Source organism: Schistocerca piceifrons, chromosome 3 (assembly GCF_021461385.2).
Source record: "Schistocerca piceifrons isolate TAMUIC-IGC-003096 chromosome 3, iqSchPice1.1, whole genome shotgun sequence".
NCBI classification, from domain to species: domain Eukaryota; kingdom Metazoa; phylum Arthropoda; class Insecta; order Orthoptera; family Acrididae; genus Schistocerca; species Schistocerca piceifrons.
In genome coordinates, this window is record NC_060140.1 from 937197542 (window position 1) to 937223534 (window position 25993).

The 25993-nt window shown below is 41.8% G+C and overlaps 1 protein-coding gene across 1 annotated transcript in view; it reads left to right on the top strand.

Annotated features, from left to right (window-relative positions):
• Positions 1-25993, top strand: part of LOC124787820 (mediator of RNA polymerase II transcription subunit 1-like) — a 237130-nt gene that overhangs the window by 166206 nt on the left and 44931 nt on the right. Inside the window, exon 11 of the mRNA XM_047254752.1 lies at positions 21202-21558. Coding sequence (XP_047110708.1) covers positions 21202-21558 — 357 coding nt within the window. The remainder of the gene's footprint in view (positions 1-21201; positions 21559-25993) is intronic.

Below are 25993 nucleotides of genomic sequence, written 5' to 3' on the forward strand. Positions count from 1 at the left end.
ACCCTCCACCACACATCACAGGATGATGTAGATGGAGAAACTGAATAACACAATACATTACCTTATTGCTAAATTGACAGAAAGCGGACCACTTCAGGCTAACAGTGTATTTCATCATTTATTGTCAGCTTTAAAGATCCACAGTACTGTTGAGCAGTAACTGCTTTGGTGCTGTTGTTGAATCTCATGTTTCATTTATCATACCATGTTTCAGGTGTTCTGTGTGGACATGTTGTTGTTAGTTTTAAATTGTCTTATTTAGAAATGCATACTACTACAATTGAGTATTTCTCGATTTGTTAAGTCAGCTCATTTTTGAGTAAATTTATATTCAAGCAAAATGTGGTTTGAATATGGTAGATGTTCACCAAAAGCAAGGTACTCAGCATGCATTCCCACAGTTAGCAGAACAACAAAATTTACTGCCTACTTGCCGCTACCTTCTCCACTTTTGGCCTTGTTAGTGCCCTTGGATTGCATCCCATCCTACTGAAATCATTAAATCAAATCTGCATATGGGTTCAACTAACAAAGCTTCATCTTTGAATGTAAGACCACCCTTATCTTAAGCTATTACACAATGTAAAAACATTTACCTCAGCAACCAAAGCAAGGGAAGACAGTGTTCTTTTTTTGAGGTCCTATTGAGAAAATTTAGAGAACCAGCATTTGGAATTGACTGGAGAATGATTATACTGCCACCAACGTACATTTCACATAAGGACTTCGAAGATTATATAAGAGAAATTAGGGCTCATTTGGAGGCTGCTGTTTTTCCCTCTCTCCATTTTCGAGTGGAGCAGGAAAGGGAATGGCTAGTAGTGGTACAAGGTTCTGCTGTGCACCGTACAGTGGCTTGTGCAGTAAGCATGCAGATGTAGATATCTGCAACTGTAAGACAATACTGTATTTTTCGTATTGCGAAAAAAGCCTTGTCTTATAGTCGGGGAAATGTGGTATATACATATCACCCATTCAACATCCACTGTGGGGTAAATGAGGCATTACCACAGAGTACACATCCATGTGGCTGCTGCATGTTTCCTAATGTGGTCCACCCACCTTCCATTGGGTCATTATTTCGGTTCTTTCGTATCTCTAATAAACTTTTAGTCCATTTACCATTCACCCACCTGGTTACATGTCCCATTCACCTCAATTTCCTTTTATTTACTGTAAAAATTACATTTCCAATACATTGTATTCCATGATCAATTAATTGTTTTTTCCAGTGTTTCGTACTATTTTGCAGCATGCATCTCTCCATTGCTCACTATGCAACCTTCTGTCTTCTTCTTCTTCTCCTCTCTCTTTTGTGTGTGTGTGTGTGTGTGTGTGTGTGTGTGTGTTTAGCATTAGCATTGACTGTCCATATTTCTTCACTTCTTCAACTCAAAATTGGTAATACTGTGCCTGACAAAAAAGTGAAGCACCCAGAAGACATGGTGGACTTTCAGTCTAACTTCATACATGTACACACCAATGATTGGAGCTGCAATCCTCTGTGACAGGTTAAATGGCCACCAGAGTACATTAATTTTGTTTGGGTCTGGTTTTGTTACCAGGCCTGGTGGGTTTTACAAGGGGCTTGAACAATGTCAGATGTTGAGCAATCACTGTGAAGTGCACAGAGATGCCGTGCACTCTTGTGAGTCAGAATTGTCAGCTCCTGACTAGGTTTGGAAGGCCCCTCATTGCGGGTCTCCATTTAACCAGCTGGTTGAACTGTGCAATAACCAGACTTGTTCATCATTTGGATGTAACACTGGTATGATGTTGGATGGCATGTAAATCTTAGGGTAGGCCTACTCCTTGTCCAAAATCCAGTCAGCCACGTCTAACTATGTCTGACCACTATAAGGGAGGAGCGTTGTATTGTGCACTGAGCCTGTTGTAGCCTCTTCACACCTGTAACTGCCATCTGAGAACAAGTAATAGACTCTCTGCAACATTCTGTGTCATACCGCGCCATTGGTCAGAGACTACCAACATCCAGACAGGGTATTACCATTCCATGCATAGGCTACCACCAACACTGTGCACAGATGGCTGTGTTTAAAATATGCCATACCTGGGAGGACAGACCGCTGATGAATAGCATTGCGTAGTGTTCAGTGATGAATTGTCATTCTGAACTAACTTGGCTTAGCATTGTTGGCAAGTATGTCAGTGACCTAGTGTGTGTGTGTGTGTGTGTGTGTGTGTGTGTGTGTGTGTGTTGGCTCGATGGGAATGGATGCTCAAGTCTGTTTGACACAGGTCGACGTCTGTTGATCGCGACAACCCCGAACAGTAACTGTTAAAATGAACTCCTCGCTCTGTTAGTTTCATATACTATCTCCCTTTAACAGATATCCGCATATCGATGGAGCAGCCCGCCGAAATGTATAAGCAGCCCTCGCTTATAATTGAAGCGATGGTGGTCGAAGGATATCTGTCTTCTTTACTGCTACACACAGCGACTTCACCACTCAGTACTGCAACAACTCCTTTTATCTGAAACAATAAACCAGATATCCTTCGTGTGTTCGCAATGGGCTTATAAGTTTATGCAAAACTTGATAACAGTAGTTTTTATGCCCGGTTTGCAAATGAATGTTCAAACGTAGATAATATGATATCTTGAATTATAAGTTCCACCATTCAAGCCGATGCCACATTATAGTCTTGCGAGGATGTTGATTTGTGAAGTATTAATTCATCATTAATGTATCACTAATTCAACAGCTCCTACGTCGTAAATCCAGAGATAATTTATTCTCTGAATAATTTACAGAAAGCATCGCAATACAATGTTCAGTTACTGTTCCCTGTTATTAATATCACTCAGTCACCTTTAGCTTTGGCGTTCTCTCAAGAAAATAATTATTCACAGTTACACAATAAAGTTCAATTAAATGATGTATATGACACGAAGTATTAAAGTTATAACTGAGTTTATTGAACTTCTGAATTATTTAACCACTGCACTGGAAAGCACACTGATCTGTCATTCAAGGATTTGAAGCTACGATTTACATCATCAATTCTGACATTTACTACAGCTTCCGATAACATGGCGTAACTGTGAATTCTTCATGATTTTGTGTGTATGTTTCCTAATCAAGTCTATTTGTAGAGTTTATGTCGGCGTCTGGTACATTGCTGTGTCCTTCAATCACAGATCACGATGACTAAGTCCCAGAATTGATTAAGTATCACACGAGTTACTTTTCCCTCACGTATAATATCTGTTCCGTTGTCCGGCTAAACGGTAAATGTTCTATCACCTTTCTTCAGAACTTTGACTAATACATCAAGACGATACTTGAAAAACTTTAAAATTCCAGATCGGTCTGAAACAATCTAATATCAGTCAATAAGCATACTTCTATTGTGACTTTTACAAGAGAGCGAATTAACATCTCTATTGAAGTTTTTCATTGTAGTCACAGTGAACTTACAGCTTGATGCAGCTACAACCCTTTTCTTGGATAAATGTTATCGCTGATCACTTTATCTCGTATGGGTTTTAATCTTTGTAAAGCATATATTTTGAATTCTTTATTTAGAGTTTCATGCTTTGTAGATTAGTTGATCATCTGATAGTCTTTCATTTAGTTCTTTCCGTGGAGTGGATGTTGTTAGTTTCCTAGTATTTCTGTTGGTCAAACTTTCAATAGCGTTAATATTTTGTTGCCAGTAGCTACCGTCAAGGTCAGTATAACTAATTTTTATATCTTTTGCTGTCAAAAGGGATGTCATTAGGGGCTCTATATTTAGGGTGTTATACTGGGGAGAGGTTCCATTCTTCCAACGTTTTGGAGAGGCACAGCGGCATTACTGCCAGTATCACTGTGTGGGAAGCCATGGGGTGTGAATTCAGGTCACAGCTGATAGTGATTGAAGTAACTCTAGTGGCATAATAGTACCTCACAAACATCCTGTGTCCTTGAAGTGTTACCTCTCATCCAGCAGTACCGTGGTACAATTTTTCAACAAGACAGTGCTTGTCCACACATGGTACATGCCTGCATGACGTTGCAGTTCTCCTGTGGTCTGCAGGAGCCCCACAGATCTGTGCCCATTAGAACATGTGTGGGACCAGCTCAGACATCATCTCCATCCCATTGCCAGTATCCAGGATGTTGAGGATCAGTTACGACAATTGTGATCCGGCTTGCCTCAGGAGAGAATGCAAATGGTTCTTTTCAACCAAATGACTGTATGCAGCCATGCCAGAAGAGGTGCAATGTTATGCGAATAAGTGGTATCATACTGCCAAGTTATTTGTAAACTTGACTTGATTTTGTAATCACTGAAGTAACATTACGTACCCTCTCAGCGTGTGAAGTTTCATTTTGTTTCCCCCTCCCTTTATGGATGCTTCTCCTTTCTGTCAGCCAATGTACATACTGATTGTGAACTTTCTTTTTGTCACACATCTGTAGCCTAGTTTTAAAAATCCTCTTTCACTTAAAAAAAAAAACCAAATCATTTTCCTTTTCTGTTTTTCCCCTTTTGAATCATTGTCTTCTACTGCTATAAGAACAAAAACTGGTTCATGACTTTACCTGCCCAGATAGCTGAGCCGAACACATTAACACACCACTTCCAGGATATGGGAAGATGAGCCTGACCCAGATGTAATACACTTTACAGATTAATGACAAGGGTTGGTGAGCTGGCTAGCCTGGATGTAGTTTCTAGGCAGGTTCCCACATCCCACTAGGTCAATATCATGCTGGTAACCAAGTCCCACCTCGGATACACACTACACAAACATTTAGAAAACATTCTCACTCTTGCACGTGAGATTTACTTCAGAAGCAGGTGGATGGGAGTACACAAATTCCATAGTGGCGTGTTAATTAGGGTGATGACCTTATTAGTCTCTTTAAACCCTTGATATAAGTGGCAGTCAGATGAAAACAAAACAGATGGGAAAAGTAAGTAAACTGTTTATTATTTCAAAAGTAATCACCATAGCTGTTTATACATTTATCCTGCTGTGAGATAAGATGGCCAATAATTTCATGGAATAATATTTGCTGTTGCTTACGGAAACATGATTCATCCAAAGTAAATCAATGGCTATGAATGTCATGCTTGAGGGCTCCAAAAATATGGAAATTGCATGGGGAAAGATTGGGACTGTATGGAGAATGTGTAATGGCTTTCCAGTCAAACTTCTGTAGCATAGTTGAAACAACCCTACCAATATGTGAGCCTACCCACACTAGAGTCAAACAACACAATGCGATCAACAACGCATGAATACTTCAGACATGTTCCATTACCACGCATTCCTTCATTTTCCCATTTTTAGTATCATAAAACCTCCAATAAGGCAGCTGAGAATAGTTTTGGTGATACAGTATCACCTTGCTTGACTCCTTTTTCAATTGTTAAATTGAATTAATTCTTATAAAGCCCAATAGAAGTAGCAGAACTGATGAACTATATTTTTCAGTATACATTAGCATACACATAACTAATGACATATTATCATCATGAGTTCACTTACGAATCTTGCTTTTGATTGTGTATTGGCAAGGGGAACCACAACACTTATATTACTTGATTGAATATGGATAGTCTATGATTGTTTGCAGATTGCAATCAAATTTATATTTCTTCCCTTAGTGAATATAGAGGGAGCTTGGAACAACAAAGTCATTGTAACCTTTCCACTGTGTTTACCCCACTCTATTGAAATGTTTGAGATATGTCACATTACCTCAGCAGGAGGATACAAGGTGACTAAATGGAATTTGTATTCGGTTTGATAAATGGCACTTGCTCTGAATGTAGAAAAATTTAAGTTAATGCAGATATGTAGGGAAAACAGTCTTGTAACATTTGAATACAGCATTAGTAGTGTGCTGCGTGAGACAGTTTCATTGATTAAATAGCTAAGCATAATGTTGCAGAGCAGTTTAAAATGGAATGAACACGTAAGGTTGACATTAGGGAAGGCGATAGCTCAACTTCGTTTTATTGGTAGAAATTTCAGGAAGTGTTGCTCATTTTTAAGGGACAGTGTATAGGATGCTAGTGTGCCCACCAGGTCAAATTAAAGTAAGACATTGAAACAACTCAGAGGTTTGTAGCTAGATTTGTTGCTTATATGTTCAATCAGCTCGTAAGTATTACGTGGATGCTTTGTGAACCCAAGTGTGAATCCCTGAATGGAAGATGATTCTCTTTCGTGAGCCACTATTGTAAAAATTTAGAGAACCGGCGTTTGAGGCTGACTGCATATCGATTCCACTGTTGCATATTGTATGTTTTGCATAAGGACCACAAACATAAGACGAATGGAATTTGGCTCATATGGAGGCTTATAGGCAGTCGGCATTCGGATGCCACAGCACGATTCCTTGCATGATAACAGTACAAAAATGTGTGTAACAGAATTTTGCCCCTTGCATACTTTCAGTAGAAAATGGGCTCCAAATTAAAGGCAATTTGCCAGCACTGTAATGACATGTACAGCAGGTGTCTTCATTCAGTAATGTTTAGCTAAACCGTGCAATTAGTGTTGTAGGTAGAGTTGTGCATTAGAATACTTGAGTTTGACTGCAGATGCTCACGTAAAAATTTTTTCTAGGCTGAATGATACGGTATTTGGCTTCTTAATCGGTGTATAGCAATTAAAGCAGGTACTGCATAAGACACATGCAGTTTTTTAACAGTAACATAGAAATGAGAGTACAGTTTTTATCAGTATTGTTTCCCTTTTCTTCAGTTTCATACCTGGCCATTACCAACCCCCCCCCCTCCCCCCCCCCCCCCAAAAAAAAGAATTAAACAAAACAATAAAAAATAGAAAACCAATGCAACTTTCTCATTCTTGATCTATCTTGAATTTTTTTTAAATCATAGATAGTTCCGCTGCAGCCACGCAAGTTAAGGAGCCACATTGTGTTAAGTGTTTTGTTTCAGGCTGCATCATGAATCACATTCAAACCCAGTTTCCAAAATACCCTCCTGCCATTTATTCTGTTGATTAGTTCCAATTATCATGCTTTCCAATTTCACATCTGTTATATTTCACTAGCACATTACGCTGAGGTGACGAAAGTCATGAGGTACCTACTAATATTGTGTCAACCTCCTTTTACGCAGTGTAGTACAGCAACTTGACGTGACGTGGACTCGCAAAGTTGTTGGAAGCTTCCTGCAGAAATATTAAGCCATCCTGCCTCTGTAGCCATCCATAATTGCAAAAGTGTTGCTGGTGCAGGATTTTGTGCACGAACTAATCTCTTGATTATGTCCCATAAACATTCGTGGGATTCATGTTGGGTGATCTCGGTGGCCAAATCATTCGCTCAAATTGTCCAGAATGTTTTTCAAACCAGTCACAAACAGTTGTGGCCCGCTGACATGTCTTACTTGTTGTTTTGGAACATGAAGTCCATTAATGGCTGCAAATGGTCTCCAGGTAGACAAACATAACCAAGACCCAGAACCAAGACCCAGTCCATTTTGTATAAACGCAGCTCACACCATTATGGAGCGATCATCAGCTTCCACAGTGCCTTGTTGACAGTTTGGATCTCTGACTTTGTGCAGTCTGCACCACACTCAAATCCTACATCAGCCCTTACCAATTGAAATAGTGACTCATCTGACCAGGCCACAGTTTTCCAGTCATCTAGGATGCAACAAGTATGGTCACACACCCAGGATAGGTGGTGCATGTGATGTCATGCTGTTAGCAAAGGCACTTGTGTTGGCCTTCTGCTGCCATAGCTTATTAACACCAAATTTCACCGCCCTGTACTAATGGATATGTTCATCGTATGGCCCACATTGATTTCTGCGGTTATTTCATGCAGTGTTGCTTGTGTGCTAGCACTGATAACTCTACACAAACGCCACTGCTCTTGATCATTAAGTGTAGACCATCAGCCACTGCATTGTCTGTGGTGAGAGGTAATGCCTGAAATTTGGTATTCTCGGCACACTCTTGACACTGTGGCTCTCGGGATATTAAATTCCCTAACATTTTCTGAAACGGAATGCCCCACGCATCTAGCTCCAAATACCATTCCACGTTCGAAGTCTGTTAATTCCCGTCATGTGACCACAATCACTTTGGAAACCTTTTCACACGAATCAACTGAGTACAAATGACAACTCCACCAATGCACTGCCCTTTTATACCTTGTGTACACAATGTTATTGTCATTTGTATATGTACATATTGATATCCTATGACTTTTGTCACCTTAGTGTATTTCCCCAGAAGAGACGTATTCCCAAAATGATGCCAAACAGTGGTCACCTCAGGAAGAAAACTAAGTTAACATCAATTCAAAAAGAGAATTTTGATAAATTCAGTATTTCTAAGCTGTTTTATTATTATTATTATTATTATTATTATAGCCAGTGCCCTGACCGCGTACATTCCGTACATGGCTCAGTAAATAAGCCAGTGAGATGTGTGCTGCTCCAAGAAGGGGTATTTTTGATTGTGTTTTTTGGTAGATGATAGATACATAAAAGTAGGAAACCATAAAGTGAACATTACACAGAATCTGCCTGCTAGGTGTGTTAGATGTTCCTCTGGTTTCCAGAGTGCTTTTTGTGGCAGAATTGTGCTACTCTTACAGCTGATGGCACCATTGTAAATTTGAACAAGTAACTAAGAACTTTCAGGCCAACAGACAGTGCAAGTGCCCATTCAGTGAAGAAAATTGTAAATGTTACTCCTGCTGAAAAGCAGACTCCATAGACAATCATTCATTATAGTAACAGAATGCAATACATTTTACCAGTCTATTTGTCTCATTGATGGTAAATCAGAATCAGTATAACATACTTATGAAGTGACATTATTATATTCAAAGTGTCGTTTCCCCAGAATGTATGAGGTTCCAGCATCCTCAAAATGTTTTGAAAGGGGAGAAGGGTGGAGACACTTTCAATTTTGTTACATAGACACCTCATATTAAACTCAGTAAAATAAAGTAATTGGATAAACAAAAATTCTACTCACCAAATGGCAGCAGAACACACACATAAAAGAAGGTTTTAATAAGGCAAACTTTCATAGCCAGTGGCTCCTTTAGGCAGGAAAGTTGAAGGGCAAGGAAGACAGGTGAAGAAAAAGGACTGGAGAAGTCTAGAAGAAGGGGTACATTTCAGAAAAGTCATCCAGGGGAGATTTGCCAGATGGGAAGGGAAGGAAAGACCGATTGCAAGTACTCTTCTGCCTACATTGAACCTACTAATGAACAACAGTACTTAGATTTTGACAGTTGCGATCCTGTCCATGTTGAACGTTCCCTCCCATAGAGGCAAACAAATTTGTTTGGATGGAGACTCTTTACAGCAGTACACCACCATTCTCACTGGACATAACTACCCCACCAGCCTCATTCAAAAGTAGATTTCCCAGGCCACCATATCCCTCCAAAAAACAACTTTGGAGCACATCACTGGTCACTCAGTATTATCCTAGTCTGGAATGTATTAATCAGCTACTTTGACAAGGCCGTGACTTCCTAAAAGCATGCCGTGAAATGAGATCCATTCTGCCTGAGATTTTGCCCACCACTCCTAGAATAGCTTTTCGTCGCCCTCCCAGTCTCCACAATATTCTTGTTAGACCCTGTGCACCCATCTCCCTGCCCTACGGCTCCTATCTCTGTGACCATCCCTGCTGCCAGACTTGCCCTATACACCCTCCTACCACCACCTATACCAGCCCTGTAACTGGCAAAATATATACTATCAAAGGGAGAGACATCTGTGAAATGGCATGTCATATGCCAGCTGTTATGTAAACACTCTTCAGCCTTTTACATCGGCGTGACTACTGCCAAATTATCAGTTGTATGAATGGGCATAGGTAGAGGGAGTGTAATGGTAACACACAATATCCTATTGCAGAGCATAATTGTGGCCTTGGTGCTTGTTTCGCCACATGCGCCTTCTGCATTCTTTCCCCAGACACCAGTTTCTCAGAACCCCACAGGTGAGAACTAGCACTACAACATGTTGATGGTTCTCGCCACCCACATGACCTTCATTTATGTTAATTTCTTCTGTCACGGCATTTCTTCACAGTAACTACTCCTTTCTTCACTCTTGTTTTAGTTTTCTACCTATCTATTTTTTGCTGTTCCCTTTCACCTCTGTTACGTACAATTCACTTAACTTCTCACTCTTGTTAACTTGTACACAATGTTTTAGCAGTAATCTCCGTTTTGCATATTTCCTTGTTCTCCACCGTTAAGCTCTCAGATTTTCCAATCCCGTCTGGTAAGTCTCCTGACCTGTTGTTCAGTGTGACTCTTCCAAAATCTATCCCTTTTCTTAGACCTCTCCAGTCCTTTTCCTTCTTCCTTCCTCTTCAGCCATTCTGCCTGAAGGAGCAGCAACTGGCTCTGAAAGCTTGGCTAGTTATAACATTTTTTATATGTGTGTTCTGCTGCTGCTTGGTGAGTAGATTTTTTATCCATCCAATTACATTATATTGTCAAAAATTGATCAGTAATATAAAGGATTGATAGAAAAGGGTTTGTGGGATTTAAGTTAAAAACACAGTGAAAAGAATCACAGGTGTGCTGGTGAGAACAGGTACATCTATATTGATATTTATCACTGTGGCAGCAGATCCTATTAAGACAACAGTTGTCTGATATCAGGCATAATACAGTGTGTAGCAAACTTAATGTGTTGTACCTGTTCAATAGCCAAGTTATGTAGCAACAATATGTAAGTATAAGTTATCTTATGGGAAGTATGGCTAAAGTGTCAATTTGTGCACCGTAAATCTGCAAGTTATTCTGTGAGTATCCCAATATGATCTAGTTTTTCTAGGGATAGTAGATAAGCTCATGATAAAATGAATATTTTGTGTGAAGGAAGTGGAGCTTCTGTGTTTCAGTATTTCATTACTTCTCACTATATATCTCTCTCCTATCATTTCTGAGGAGAAATTGTCATTGTGATCACTAATGTACACTATCAGAAAGAAATAAAACACCCTCAAGGAGTGTGTTCGGTGGCATCCAAGTATACTACGTCTCACGATCATCAGCGATCGGAGGTGCTCTGGAGGTCTGTTCTATTCTCTCTCTCTCTCTTTTGACTCGGCAACTGAGTTGAGTTTAGAGATGAACAACATTCATTCTAGGATACACCTGTGCCCCTTCAATGAATGTGAACACCTGTTAAACAATTTCTACTATTTGAATAGGGTTGCATTAAGGACCAGCGGCAAACTGGATGGAGAAATTGACAAGTTGCTGCACATGTTGGGTACTAGATATCAGTGGTGTGTCACTGTTTTCAGCAGTGGTATACGGAACATTCCGCAGCTGTGGGCCATGTTCTGGATGTCCACATAGTACAGACACACATCAAGATCAGCGCTTTGTGAGAGCAGCAGTGGCTGGTCGAACATTATCCAGAGAAGAAACCTGGCTACATGTTGCTCCCGATGTGTTACCAATAACCACTTTCTACTTGCAACAGGACTAAGGTCCCATGTGGCTCTGGCTAGGCTGCCACTGACACCATGACACTGGGATGGTACTATGTTGTCTTCAGTGATGAGAGTAGGTACTGTCTGTATCTGAGTGATAAGACATACGCGAGTAAGTGGAGACTTGGTGAGTGGCATATTCCAGAGTGTATTTGTTTGTGCTACACAGATCCAGTCCCAACCTTCATGGTGTAGGGAACCTTCAGTTACAACTGGCAGTCACATTTGGTGTTTTTGAAGGGTAAAGCAACCAGTGCCCGCTACATTGCTAAAGGTGTTATCCCCATGCTTCTGCCATTTCTTCAACAGAATGTGTTGCACTTTCTCAGCAGGACAGTGCACATCCACATAAGGCTGCTGGTTGGGAACATGCTCTTTGTGGTGTAAAACAACTGTCTTGGTGAGCAAGATCACCAGATCTGTCACCAGTTCATCATGTACGGGATACGGTGAAGCAGGAACTTGCTCATTTTCTCATTTTCCAGAAGGTGCAACAATCATTACTGAATTACAATAAAAGGAGCAAGGTGCTTAGGACAATCTATCACAGGAGGCCATTCAGCACCCTTACGATCATTTGCATGTGAAAATATAATAGGTAAGTTGCCGCTAGATGGGGTATACCGTGTACTGATGCAACTGTTTTGGCACCCTTTACTGTGATGAATGTTTCATTTGGTCTGAATTTATAATTATATTTCTACATTGATCAACTACCTGTCAGTAAAATGGCCTTGTTCTTGAGGGTGTAGCTTTTTTTTCTGGCAGTGTATTACCTTTGATCTCACATTCTCTCTGATGCATTATTCTTTTCTTTGCTCTCTTTTTCTTCATACAAGGTCATGGTTCCCTCCTAGGTAAAGTTCTGTGTGGCTGCCAACCAATTCCCTTTCCTCCCTGAAGAAGGAACATGGGATTCTAAAAGCAGTGTTTATGTTTTTCTACTGGTAATAATGGGAGGTGCACTCCGTGAAGATAGATGCTGGGCAGCCCATTTGTCTCTTAGCCTTTTCCTTTTTATACTTCTGTGAGTCTGACACATCTGCACACCCATGGATTCATGGCAGTGTGGTGTCACAAAGCACATTATGTGGTGTGGGTTGGAGTGCATATACTTACGGCCACATTGTATTGATTTAATTTCCTTCAGTTGAACTTTGACACCTTGCTGCACTTTAATGATCCTCCTGCATTGAATACTATCATCTGCAGGCTGTCGACAGAGACAACAACTCTAAATAGCTTTTTCTGAATAATCAACAGCTTTATCACCCTGGAGTGCACAATTGTGAGTTGCTCGAAATTTAGACTTTTTTTCTGTAGGTCATTAATGGGTGCTTCACAACCTCTATGTATGTGGATACCTCCTCTCCCACTCTCCAGTACCAGCTTCTCTGAATTCGTCCTTCAATGCTGCAATCCTACTGGCCCCAGTCTCCTGTCCCATACCAACATCCACTGCTGTTTCTAAGCCACCATTTTATTCGGTCTGCGTTAATTCCCTTCTCTCCACATTCTCCCTCTTCCTCAGTACTATCTCCATCCCAGTTCTTTCCTGCACTTCAGTCCTCAAGCCAATAATAGTCCAACCAACGAAAGAAAAGTAAGTGAAAGAATTCATCTAGTCACACATTTTTGTACTGTGGTAGAAGGGAGTGCCATGCACAATTTACAAAATATCCTGACCGACAGGAGTCTGAGTGTGGGGGTGGAGGGCTGTTTAAAGGTTACTGTTTCAAGTTTTTCTCGAATAACTTGAAAAATATGGCTTAACAAAAATATTCCACAATGTAAAATTAAACTACATTAAATTTCCTACAGAAAGGTCAAATCATCTTTTTCTCTGAGGCTAATTGTCTTCACTTGGCAGAGGATGGAAAAGTTCCGGGTTATTAAAAATAATGTTTTATTGGTATAAAATTAGTGTTTAATGTTGAGTTAAGTGGGTTAAGAACAAATATTAAATGTATGTATCACATTGAAGTGCAGTAGAACTATATTATGGGATACATTGTGTTCTGAATGTGTAACAGTGTGGTGATGGGAGAGAGGAGGGTGGTAGAAGCGTAAGGAAAGGTAGATAGCAGGATTGTGGTGGTGCAGTTCGCTCCTTCGTAGGTCTACAAACTGAAGACCGAAGGTGATTCCCCATCTTTTCTATCCCACTACGTCATGATAAGCAACTACAGGGTGTTCCACAAATTTATACCGGTCTTTCGCAGTGTGCCTTACGAATCGCTGGCAAAGCAGTGCGCAGACATGCCTAGGGTGGTGTTTATTTCCCAGAAAGTGTATTAACACTATGTGGAATACAGTTATGATAGATAATAATGAAACAAGAAACCCATTTGCAGAGAATTAGCTTAAACTCTGCAAACTGTTCAACACTGCTAGAGGGGAAGTCAAAGTCGATTCTTAGTCATCCTGTGCAGCAGTTACGGAGTTCTTCCAGGGAAGGCAAGTTCTGCACAGTGTGTTTGCTTTTCAGCATACAGACAGACTGTATGTTCCCAGCATTTCTTTGTCGGTTCTCTTTTGTGAGTATACAAAATACCTTTACTGAGCTCATGTTTATATAGTGGAGTTACTTTCAGTTTATTAAGTTAGTACTTGTTTGTTGTTAACAGTGTTGTTATGTAAAAGAGCTCAACAGCTTAACTGTCTACCACACTGAAGAGCCCATGTGGATCATTCTGTCAATGTGTATTCAACAATATCGATTTCATTGCGTCCACTACCAGTGGACGGAACACTTTTTAATGTATGAAGGGCATCAAATGCATCGCTCCAGCCCCAGTCCCAGCCCTTTGAACACCTAAAGAGACCCAGAGGCTCACTTTGACTCCATCTGCAACATAAGTAGATTACCTAGGTGTTATAGAACTTCAGATATTTAACACAAGTCAAGCAATGCATTACAGCAGGTTACTGTTCTAGACTTGAACACAATCAGTTCCATTCCATCAGACATATTCACACCCACCTTGCAAGATATTCTGTGGAGATATGGTATGTGGGTCCACTCAGTGCACCCCATACTAACAGTGCCAGCAGTTTCTGAGTGGAAGAGATTTAACAGTAACACAGTTAGGTCAGTGATATGCAGCAGGAAGGTCCCAAATACACCAGTTCAATCCCTTTCCCATCAACAAAACATACATCACTGACAACATGACACTTGCTAATTACACACTTTTTAGCCATTGTTTATAGGAATGTATTTTACATTAAAGCTCACTTAACAACTGCAGATAAGTACCCACTAAATAAAATGAAAATAACTTTACTATTTAAACATGAGCTCAGTGAGTTAATTTGCCTACTTGCGCAAGAGTAACTGGACAGGAATTGCTGGGAATATATAATCTGTGTGAACTGAAAACTGAGCAGCACTAATGCTATGAGAATTTGCCCTTCCTGGAAGAACGCAACTACTGCCGTACAGGATCATTGAGAATCAATTTACCTGCCATCAGTGTAGAACAGTGTCCAAGAGACTTACATAGAATCTGTACATATTGTTTCTTGCGTTAGTATTGGTAGTAATTCATATCTGTATTCCATGTAGTGTTAAAACACTTTTTGAAACTCCCCCCTCCAGCTCTCCCGGTGTGTCTACACACTGTCTCACCAGTGATTTGTAAGGCAAGCTTCAGAAGTGACAGTATAACTTTGTGAAATACTGTGTAGTTGCTTCTTGTAACATGTTGGGTAGGGAAAGTGAGAACTCACCTGCTCACTCTTCAGTTAGGAGACCGATGAAGGCCGGCCGGTGTGGCCGAGCGGTTCTAGGCACTTCACTCTGGAACCGCGCGACCGCTAAGTTTGCAGGTTCAAATCCTTCCTCGGACATGGATGTGTGTGATGTCCTTAGGTTAGTTAGATTTAAGTAGTTCTAAGTTCTAGGGGACTGATGACCTCAGATGTTAAGTCCCGTAGTGCTCAGAGCCATTTGAACCATTTTTGAGCCCGATGAAGGAGGGAACCATTAATTTTATGCTATTAAATCTCTATGTTTAATAATCTGCAATTTTTTGATGCAGTGCAATGCAGAAACTGTTAGGCCTAGAGAAAAAAGACAAAAGAACCTTTTTATGGGCAGTTTAATGTAATCTCATTTTGTACTGGTAAACATTTTCACTAGAAGCTGCAGGTTTCGAGTTATTCCAGAAAAACGTAAAAAAAGTGACATTCAACTCTCTGCCCCCCACACCAAACACTCACACCCCCTTGTTGGGATTTTTAGTATGTTGTTCATGGCCCTCCCCCCTACCACAGTACAAAAATTTGCGATTACAGAAATTTTGTCTGCTATTCGACCTTTTTTTTGGTCTTCATTGACTGGGCTATAATACCAGTGTCATTGGGGATACTCTAGAGACATTTTCCAGCATGACTTGCTTAAGAGCGTGTTGCTGTTCAAACAATTTCCCTGCACAACATAAAACTGATCTTTTACTTGTCCATTCGCCTTTCAAGTTGCACATTTTGTATGTGGAGGATGTGCTTCTGTTGATAACTCGCTCTTGATGATTGTCCAGCACGTGAAACAACTTATTTGATGGAACACAACTTGTAGAGGTTCATATTAGCAGAAAAATAACTTTTTTTGCATGTTATATTGTTTTATTACACAGTACATTTTTTATTACCTAGTACATTTAATGATTTGTTTGCTTCAATGTAGGTCAGTTATGCTCTAAATTTAATTCATTTCTGATAATTCCTTCATTATGTTGCAATTTTTATAAATAGCAGGTGCACATATTTTATATATATATATATATATATATATATATATATATATATATATATATATATATATATATATATATATATATATATATATATATATATATAATGGAAGGAAACATTCCACGTGGGAAAAATTATATATAAAAACAAAGATGAGGTGACTTACCGAACAAAAGCGCTGGCAGGTCGATAGACACACAAACAAACACAAACACACACACAAAATTCAAGCTTTCGCAACAAACTGTTGCCTCATCAGGAAAGAGGGAAGGAGAGGGGAAGACGAAAGGAAGTGGGTTTTAAGGGAGAGGGTAAGGAGTCATTCCAATCCCGGGAGCGGAAAGACTTACCTTAGGGGGAAAAAAGGACAGGTATACACTCGCACACACACACATATCCATCCACACATACAGACACAAGCAGACATATTTAAAGACAAAGAGTTTGGGCAGAGATGTCAGTCGAGGCAGAAGTGTGGAGGCAAAGAAGTTGTTGAAAGACAGGTGAGGTATGAGTGGCGGCAACTTGAAATTAGCGGAGATTGAGGCCTGGCGGATGACGAGAAGAGAGGATATACTGAAGGGCAAGTTCCCATCTCCGGAGTTCGGATAGGTTGGTGTTGGTGGGAAGTATCCAGATAACCCGGACGGTGTAACACTGTGCCAAGATGTGCTGGCTGTGCACCAAGGCATGTTTAGCCACAGGGTGATCCTCATTACCAACAAACACTGTCTGCCTGTGTCCATTCATGCGAATGGACAGTTTGTTGCTGGTCATTCCCACATAGAATGCATCACAGTGTAGGCAGGTCAGTTGGTAAATCACGTGGGTGCTTTCACACGTGGCTCTGCCTCTGATCGTGTACACCTTCCGGGTTACAGGACTGGAGTAGGTGGTGGTGGGAGGGTGCATGGGACAGGTTTTGCATCGGGGGCGGTTACAAGGATAGGAGCCAGAGGGTAGGGAAGGTGGTTTGGGGATTTCATAGGGATGAACTAACAGGTTACGAAGGTTAGGTGGACGGCGGAAAGACACTCTTGGCGGAGTGGGGAGGATTTCATGAAGGATGGATCTCATTTCAGGGCAGGATTTGAGGAAGTCGTATCCCTGCTGGAGAGCCACATTCAGAGTCTGGTCCAGTCCCGGAAAGTATCCTGTCACAAGTGGGGCACTTTTGTGGTTCTTCTGTGGGGGATTCTGGGTTTGAGGGGACGAGGAAGTGGCTCTGGTTATTTGCTTCTGTACCAGGTCGGGAGGGTAGTTGCGGGATGCGAAAGCTGTTTTCAGGTTGTTGGTGTAATGATTCAGGGATTCCGGACTGGAGCAGATTCGTTTGCCACGAAGACCTAGGCTGTAGGGAAGGGACCGTTTGATGTGGAATGGGTGGCAGCTGTCATAATGGAGGTACTGTTGCTTGTTGGTGGGTTTGATGTGGACGGACGTGTGAAGTTGGCCATTGGACAGGTGGAGGTCAACGTCAAGGAAAGTGGCATGGGATTTGGAGTAGGACCAGGTGAAACTGATGGAACCAAAGGAGTTGAGGTTGGAGAGGAAGTTCTGGAGTTCTTCTTCACTGTGAGTCCAGATCATGAAGATGTCATCAATAAATCTGTACCAAACTTTGGGTTGGCAGACTTGGGTAACCAAGAAGGCTTCCTCTAAGCGACCCATGAATAGGTTGGCGTACGAGGGGGCCATCCTGGTGCCCATGGCTGTTCCCTTTAATTGTTGGTATGTCTGGCCCTCAAAAGTGAAGAAGTTGTGGGTCAGGATGAAGCTGGCTAAGGTGATGAGGAAAGAGGTTTTAGGTAGGGTGGCAGGTGATCGGCGTGAAAGGAAATGCTCCATCGCAGCGAGGCCCTGGACGTGCGGAATATTTGTGTATAAGGACGTGGCATCAATGGTTACAAGGATGGTTTCCGGGGGTAACAGATTGGGTAAGGATTCCAGGCGTTCAAGGAAGTGGTTGGTGTCCTTGATGAAGGATGGGAGACTGCATGTAATCCTTTACCTACACATCAACTCAGCCAATGAACACACCCGTCAACTCCTATCCTTAATAAAAGTCCTTAATCTTTCCTCCCCCACATCCACACCGGCTGTTCAGAGCATCCTCCTACAGGCCAACCGTAAATTAGAACAGCATGCCACCCTCCACCTCAAAAAACTATCCAATCTCCTGGTTTCCCACCTCCGGAAAGGCAACTCACTCACCCTTCACAACCTTTCCAGCAAACCTCAACCTCCTCTCATTGCACACAAACCCAGTCTCTCCCATCTACTCAATCTCCCACTTCCAGCTCCACTCCCTCCAAAACCTCAAAATTCCGATCAACACAATCTGGAACCACAACACCCTAATTCAGTAGTTAACCTTTCCTCCAAACCTCTCTCCCAATCCGAAACCTCTGTCCTATCCAAAGGCCTCACCTTCAGCCCCACTCCCAGATTCAACCAAACAGCCCTCGTCAAAGATTTACTGTCCTACACCCGTACTCTCTGCTGGAAGTATCACTTTGCCACGAAGAAAAATGATCCTAATCCTACTCCTAATGATCCGACTCCTCAAGACACCATCCAAATTGAACCCTGCCTGGAACAGTTCCGTCCTCCGTCACAGCGGGACCCACCTCCTCTTCCTCAAAATCACCCCCTCCAAACCTTCCAGGAATTTCTGACTTCCAGCCTTGCATCTCAATCCTTCTTAAAAAACCTTAATCCTACACCCAACATCACCACTGCTGAAGCCCAGGCTATCCGTGATCTGAAGGCTGACCGATCCATCGTCATTCTTCCGGCGGACAAGGGTTCCACGACCGTGGTACTTGATCGTCGGGAGTATGTGGCTGAGGGACTGCGTCAGCTTTCATAATATATCTTCAACCCATTACATGCAGTCTCCCATCCTTCATCAAGGACACCAACCACTTCCTTGAACGCCTGGAATCCTTACCCAATCTGTTACCCCCGGAAACCATCCTTGTAACCATTGATGCCACGTCCTTATACACAAATATTCCGCACGTCCAGGGCCTCGCTGCGATGGAGCATTTCCTTTCACGCCGATCACCTGCCACCCTACCTAAAACCTCTTTCCTCATCACCTTAGCCAGCTTCATCCTGACCCACAACTTCTTCACTTTTGAGGGCCAGACATACCAACAATTAAAGGGAACAGCCATGGGCACCAGGATGGCCCCCTCGTACGCCAACCTATTCATGGGTCGCTTAGAGGAAGCCTTCTTGGTTACCCAAGTCTGCCAACCCAAAGTTTGGTACAGATTTATTGATGACATCTTCATGATCTGGACTCACAGTGAAGAAGAACTCCAGAACTTCCTCTCCAACCTCAACTCCTTTGGTTCCATCAGTTTCACCTGGTCCTACTCCAAATCCCATGCCACTTTCCTTGACGTTGACCTCCACCTGTCCAATGGCCAACTTCACACGTCCGTCCACATCAAACCCACCAACAAGCAACAGTACCTCCATTATGACAGCTGCCACCCATTCCACATCAAACGGTCCCTTCCCTACAGCCTAGGTCTTCGTGGCAAACGAATCTGCTCCAGTCCGGAATCCCTGAATCATTACACCAACAACCTGAAAACAGCTTTCGCATCCCGCAACTACCCTCCCGACCTGGTACAGAAGCAAATAACCAGAGCCACTTCCTCGTCCCCTCAAACCCAGAATCCCCCACAGAAGAACCACAAAAGTGCCCCACTTGTGACAGGATACTTTCCGGGACTGGACCAGACTCTGAATGTGGCTCTCCAGCAGGGATACGACTTCCTCAAATCCTGCCCTGAAATGAGATCCATCCTTCATGAAATCCTCCCCACTCTGCCAAGAGTGTCTTTCCGCCGTCCACCTAACCTTCGTAACCTGTTAGTTCATCCCTATGAAATCCCCAAACCACCTTCCCTACCCTCTGGCTCCTATCCTTGTAACCGCCCCCGATGCAAAACCTGTCCCATGCACCCTCCCACCACCACCTACTCCAGTCCTGTAACCCGGAAGGTGTACACGATCAGAGGCAGAGCCACGTGTGAAAGCACCCACGTGATTTACCAACTGACCTGCCTACACTGTGATGCATTCTATGTGGGAATGACCAGCAACAAACTGTCCATTCGCATGAATGGACACAGGCAGACAGTGTTTGTTGGTAATGAGGATCACCCTGTGGCTAAACATGCCTTGGTGCACAGCCAGCACATCTTGGCACAGTGTTACACCGTCCGGGTTATCTGGATACTTCCCACCAACACCAACCTATCCGAACTCCGGAGATGGGAACTTGCCCTTCAGTATATCCTCTCTTCTCGTCATCCGCCAGGCCTCAATCTCCGCTAATTTCAAGTTGCCGCCACTCATACCTCACCTGTCTTTCAACAACTTCTTTGCCTCCACACTTCTGCCTCGACTGACATCTCTGCCCAAACTCTTTGTCTTTAAATATGTCTGCTTGTGTCTGTATGTGTGGATGGATATGTGTGTGTGTGCGAGTGTATACCTGTCCTTTTTTCCCCCTAAGGTAAGTCTTTCCGCTCCCGGGATTGGAATGACTCCTTACCCTCTCCCTTAAAACCCACTTCCTTTCGTCTTCCCCTCTCCTTCCCTCTTTCCTGATGAGGCAACAGTTTGTTGCGAAAGCTTGAATTTTGTGTGTGTGTTTGTGTTTGTTTGTGTGTCTATCGACCTGCCAGCGCTTTTGTTCGGTAAGTCACCTCATCTTTATATATATATATATATATATATATATATATGGACACAACTGATAGGTATTTTAAGGGCGATTTTTTTTAATTACAGGTTTTTATTGCAAGTTAATATCAAAATGCTTAATCATCTTTTGCTGTAACATTTTATTTCTTTTTATTTTGAGTTAACTGTGCTACTACTACTGAATAGTCAGTTCACCTCACCAGTCACTGTCTCATGTACATTATTTCCAGGCATCACCACAGCCTGTAATTCTAGAAGCATCAGAAAGCAAATCCCTGGTACCACCTTCCGTGAGTATCACAGCTGTCCCTTCATCAGTGCCCTCTTCTGTGTCCGTAACTGGGGCAGGTGGGCCAAGCCTCAACTCCGTGCTTACAGGCATGGGCCTGGAACGGCGTCCTGGTATTGAGATAATTCCTATTGTTCCGGCACCTGCACCAGTTCCTACTTCTTCACTGCAGAGTTCGATCACAATAACGCCAATACCTGGTAACTCAAGTGGTACTTCGGGCAAGTCATCAGGAAGTGGTGGAGAAGACCGCAGCCGTGAACGCAAGGCAGGAAAATCTAAAGATGACAAAGGCAGGGTGTGTATACATAAAATAACATTTACGACTGCTGTTAAAGAATTGTATATGGTGATTGCTCATTACTCACCAAATAGAATGGGAGCTGAGCAATAAACTGGCCCATAGAAAATTACAATAACTGTGAAGCTTTTGGGCACAGTCCTTTGTCAGATTTAACACACATGTGATGTTCACTGCTCAATGCTTCCTTCACTTGGTGAGGAATGATATATCCTCATATTCATAATATTGTTCTATCCTCAGTTTTCCATGAATTTGTTTTGCTTTGTTGCTGTTACACAGATGCAGAGGTTCAATGTAAACGATAATTGATCAGTTTGCTGTTTGAAGCAGTCAGAATATTTGTGGGTACTGCACTTATTTATATATGTTGATATTCATTTGTAAAGTTATATATATTTACTGACAGCTGTAATGGAGAATACAAATGTATAGCCCTGGACTCATTCACTTAAATCTACAAATGACAATGCAGTAACAGGTTTAGATTGGTTCATGAGTACCTAATACACACACTATATAACTTTTCACTTTTTGTGGGGGATGCTGGGATCATTATCATGCAATTTTCGCTTAGCACATGGGCTCATGGAGGGAGAAAAGAGGTGTAGGGAGAACAAGCCCCAGCTCATTATCAGTCGGCACACATCACATTGGAATCAACATTGCGCCGACAATGCAAACTACAACACAAAATAGCTATGGCACACTGTGTTGTTTCCTACCCAAGGTTGGCAATGGGGAAAAACAGTCTGTACCGGCTTGAATTGTGACTGTAACCAATTCTTCCACTTCCAGAAAAGTACATACATGTTTCTAGGCTATAGTACATAGTTACTATTCTACACATCAGTGTCTAGCATCCAAGTAGCAGTGTGGGGAACACATGAGGATTTTTTATATTAGGTGACTATCTGTCCAGGACATATAATGACAGCTTTAGGAAGTACAGAGTGTTGCTGTAAGGTCTGAAGTAGTACCTCATATTGGCGAGAGTATTAAAATCCTAGTGATTAACTGCTGAAGCTTTCGCAACAAAATGCCAGGGTTTGAAGCATTTCTAATAGCTGTGGAGCTTACATAATGGTAGGTACAGAATGCTGATTAAAACTGGAAATAGATTGCAGTAAGATATGTGAAGAATATCTGAATGTATTGTGAAAGGATAGGCAAATGGTAAACAGAGGTGGTGAATTTTTCACACTAGACAAAAAACCAAAATCCACCAAGAAAGAGATCAAACCTGCATGTGAGATTGTCTGAGCAAGACAGTACCAAGTGTGTGCACACCAAAATTTAAGAAGAAACTTTTGAGAAAATGTCAGCTTGCTAATATACAGGGGGTCCACAATCAAAGTTCCAGTTTCAAAACGCTGTAGAAAGAGAAGCTCTGCTCAGAGTAATGTCAAATTTGAACAGCATATTATCGACAGGGGAATCATCATGGAACAAAAAAATTTAACAAAAATCTTACCAATAGATAGCACTGTAAGCTTCTTAACTGAAATGAGGTTGGCTACAAGTGACATTTGAATCACAATACTGTTGTTGTGGTTTGATATGCACATTACACCATCCGTACCGTTCATTGTGCATGATTGGACAAGTTTGACAGTCGACAGTGGTGGCACTGTTATTTAGGTAAACCTGTCCACCACAGCAAGGTCGTGTCACATCAGATGGGAAAAATCGGTTTCTAATTGTCTTGAGGCAAAAATTCGCACAAAAAGCAAAATTATATTGGCTTTTAATTGCCGTGGAGCCAAAAACAATATAAAAAACAAAATGACATTGGTTTTTAATTGTCCTGGGGCAAAAATCACATAAAAAGCATAATGACATCTGTTTGTAACTGTCGTGAGACTGATACGAGACATTTTCAATATCTTGTCCACCGTTTTCGGCCACAAATTGAAACTGAGAAGAGCATGTTCCACAGCAGATCCGAGGGTCTCAGGGGTCACATTGTGCAGTGGGTGCCTTCAATTCAGTTACATTCATAATTAGAGCACTGAACACATCATCTTTCAGATAATCCCAGTGCCAGAAGTCACACAAATTAAGATCAAGTGATCTGGAAGCCAGGCTATAGGGAAATATGGCTGATAATTCTAGCATTTCCAAAACATCTTTGCAGCAGTCGCTTCATGGGCTGTGCATTGTGGTGAGCAACGCCCTCTTGTATAAAAATCATCCTACCCACATATCCATGCTCCTGAAGAGTTAGGCTGACATTGGTGCACAAAAGACTCTCATAGTGTATACCAGTGATGGTACAGCTAACAGGACCTGCAGATTCATTTCCTCGAAAAAATATGGCCATACGATAAACAATGCCGTCAACCGACACCACAGAGTCACATTTGCAGAATGAAGTGGTATCAGTTGATGTGCTTGCAGATTTTACATCACCCATATGGTGATGTCCTTGGAGATGGAAATTGCCTTTGCCTGTCTAAAGAACATTTCATGTCCATTGTTGTTCACATCCATGTGAGCAAAAAATTCCAGATCGAACCAACATCTTGCTGGAAGGTCAGCAGGAAGTAACTCCTGAACATGGGTGACTTTGTATGGATAGCAATGCAGAATGTTTCGTATGATTTTATGTTTCATGCTCACAGACATTTCCAACATTCAGGCAAATCCCCATGCACTGCATATTTGCACGCCCATGCTCGACCCCTCCTGCAGTGCTGTTGCCATGCTTTTGACTGACATTTGATCAACTGCTTTTCTCCCTCCGCCACATTGCTCTTCAAAATAACGTGTCTTTTTGAATTTTGTAATCATTTTCTCCACCTGCAGCGTATGAGCAATAATGTAGACTGTCATGACAGGCACCTTGGATGCAAGCTGAGAAACAGCTGTGTTCTGCGCAACTGGTGGTGTGCTTATCCTGACACTTACAGCACCATCTATTGATCAGTTTTTTGCTAGATCTGTTTTTGTTCCAGCACTGTTTCCTCCCCTGCTTCGATAATATGCTGATCAAATTTGATGTCATTCTGTGCCGTGATTCTCTTTCTACATCATTTTGAAACGGGAACTTTAACTTTAGATACATCTGGAATCTCCCATATCTTATCTCTCCAGTCACCCACCACCTCCCAAAGTCTCACCATCTGGCCACAGAGGAGCATTCCCCTTGTGACTGAGTACCACTGAGGACAAGCTACCAAATCATATTCTCCACCAAGGTTTCAACTACCTCTCGTCGGGTCCTGAAACGAGGAATGTCCTACCCACTATTCTTCCCCACTCCTGCAGTGGTATTCCAGTGGCTACCAAACTTACACAATATCCTCGTCCATCCCTACACAACTCCTGCTCCCAACCCCTTTCCCCATGGCCCATATCCCTGTAATAGACTTACACACAAGACCTGTCCCATACATCCTCCCACCACCACCTACAGGTACTCCAGTCCAGTCACAAGCATCACCTATCCCATAAAAGGCAGGGCTGTGCTGCATTTGATGTGGGCATGACAATCAACGAGCTGTCTGTCCTCATGAATGGCCACCAACAGACTTTGGTCAAGAAACAGCTGGACCACCCCATTGCTGAGCATGCCGCCCAAGACAATTTCTTCATTTCAGTGACTGCTTTACAGCCTGTACCATATGATTCCTTTCCACCAACACCAACTTATCTGAATTGTGCAGGTGGAAACTCTCTCTGCAGTATATCCTACATTTGTGTAACCCTCCTGGCCTCTCCTACATTTGCATAGGCCTCTTGGCCTCAATCTTCTTTAGTTTTTTCCTGAATATGTTTCAGTCATTGTCAATCAATGAAATTTAGCATTTTTAGTAGCTTCAAGGCCAAGTATACAATGCACTCTGTGAAATGTGGAATGTTTGAAAGTGAAGTGTCCCACACTTCCTTACTTCTAGAAAAAATTCATCCTGTTGTTATGTATCGGAACCTCGAGTTGCAAAGAGAATTCTGAAAAATCTCTGCGCTCAACGCAAAAGCTGACACTCGTCTTATAACATAATACAGATGAACTTAGTACAGAGTGAGTTTGCTATACTGCGATTTACATTTGCAATAATGTCCTTCACACAAATAATACTAATAGATGAAAATTCAATGAAATAAAATAAGATAAATAAGAAAGGATCTCACTTTCTAGTTATAGGAATGTAACTACTATTATATTTGACCTGAGTGTTTGGTAAAATTTAGCTTAACCTAAAGAGGCAAAGGTATTGTCTGGCAATGAATTATATAGTCCAAGACGGGATTTGTCAAATACAACAAAATAAAAGAAGACGACATCTTCTGCTTTGCTGTATTAATTTTCATTTGTTCACTACTAGTTTCAGTCTTCTAGGTCTTTCTCGAGTGATTTTGTGGTGCTGTACAAAAGATAATTTGTTATATTACCTTTACAAATAGAAATGTAATGATGTGAATGTAAACA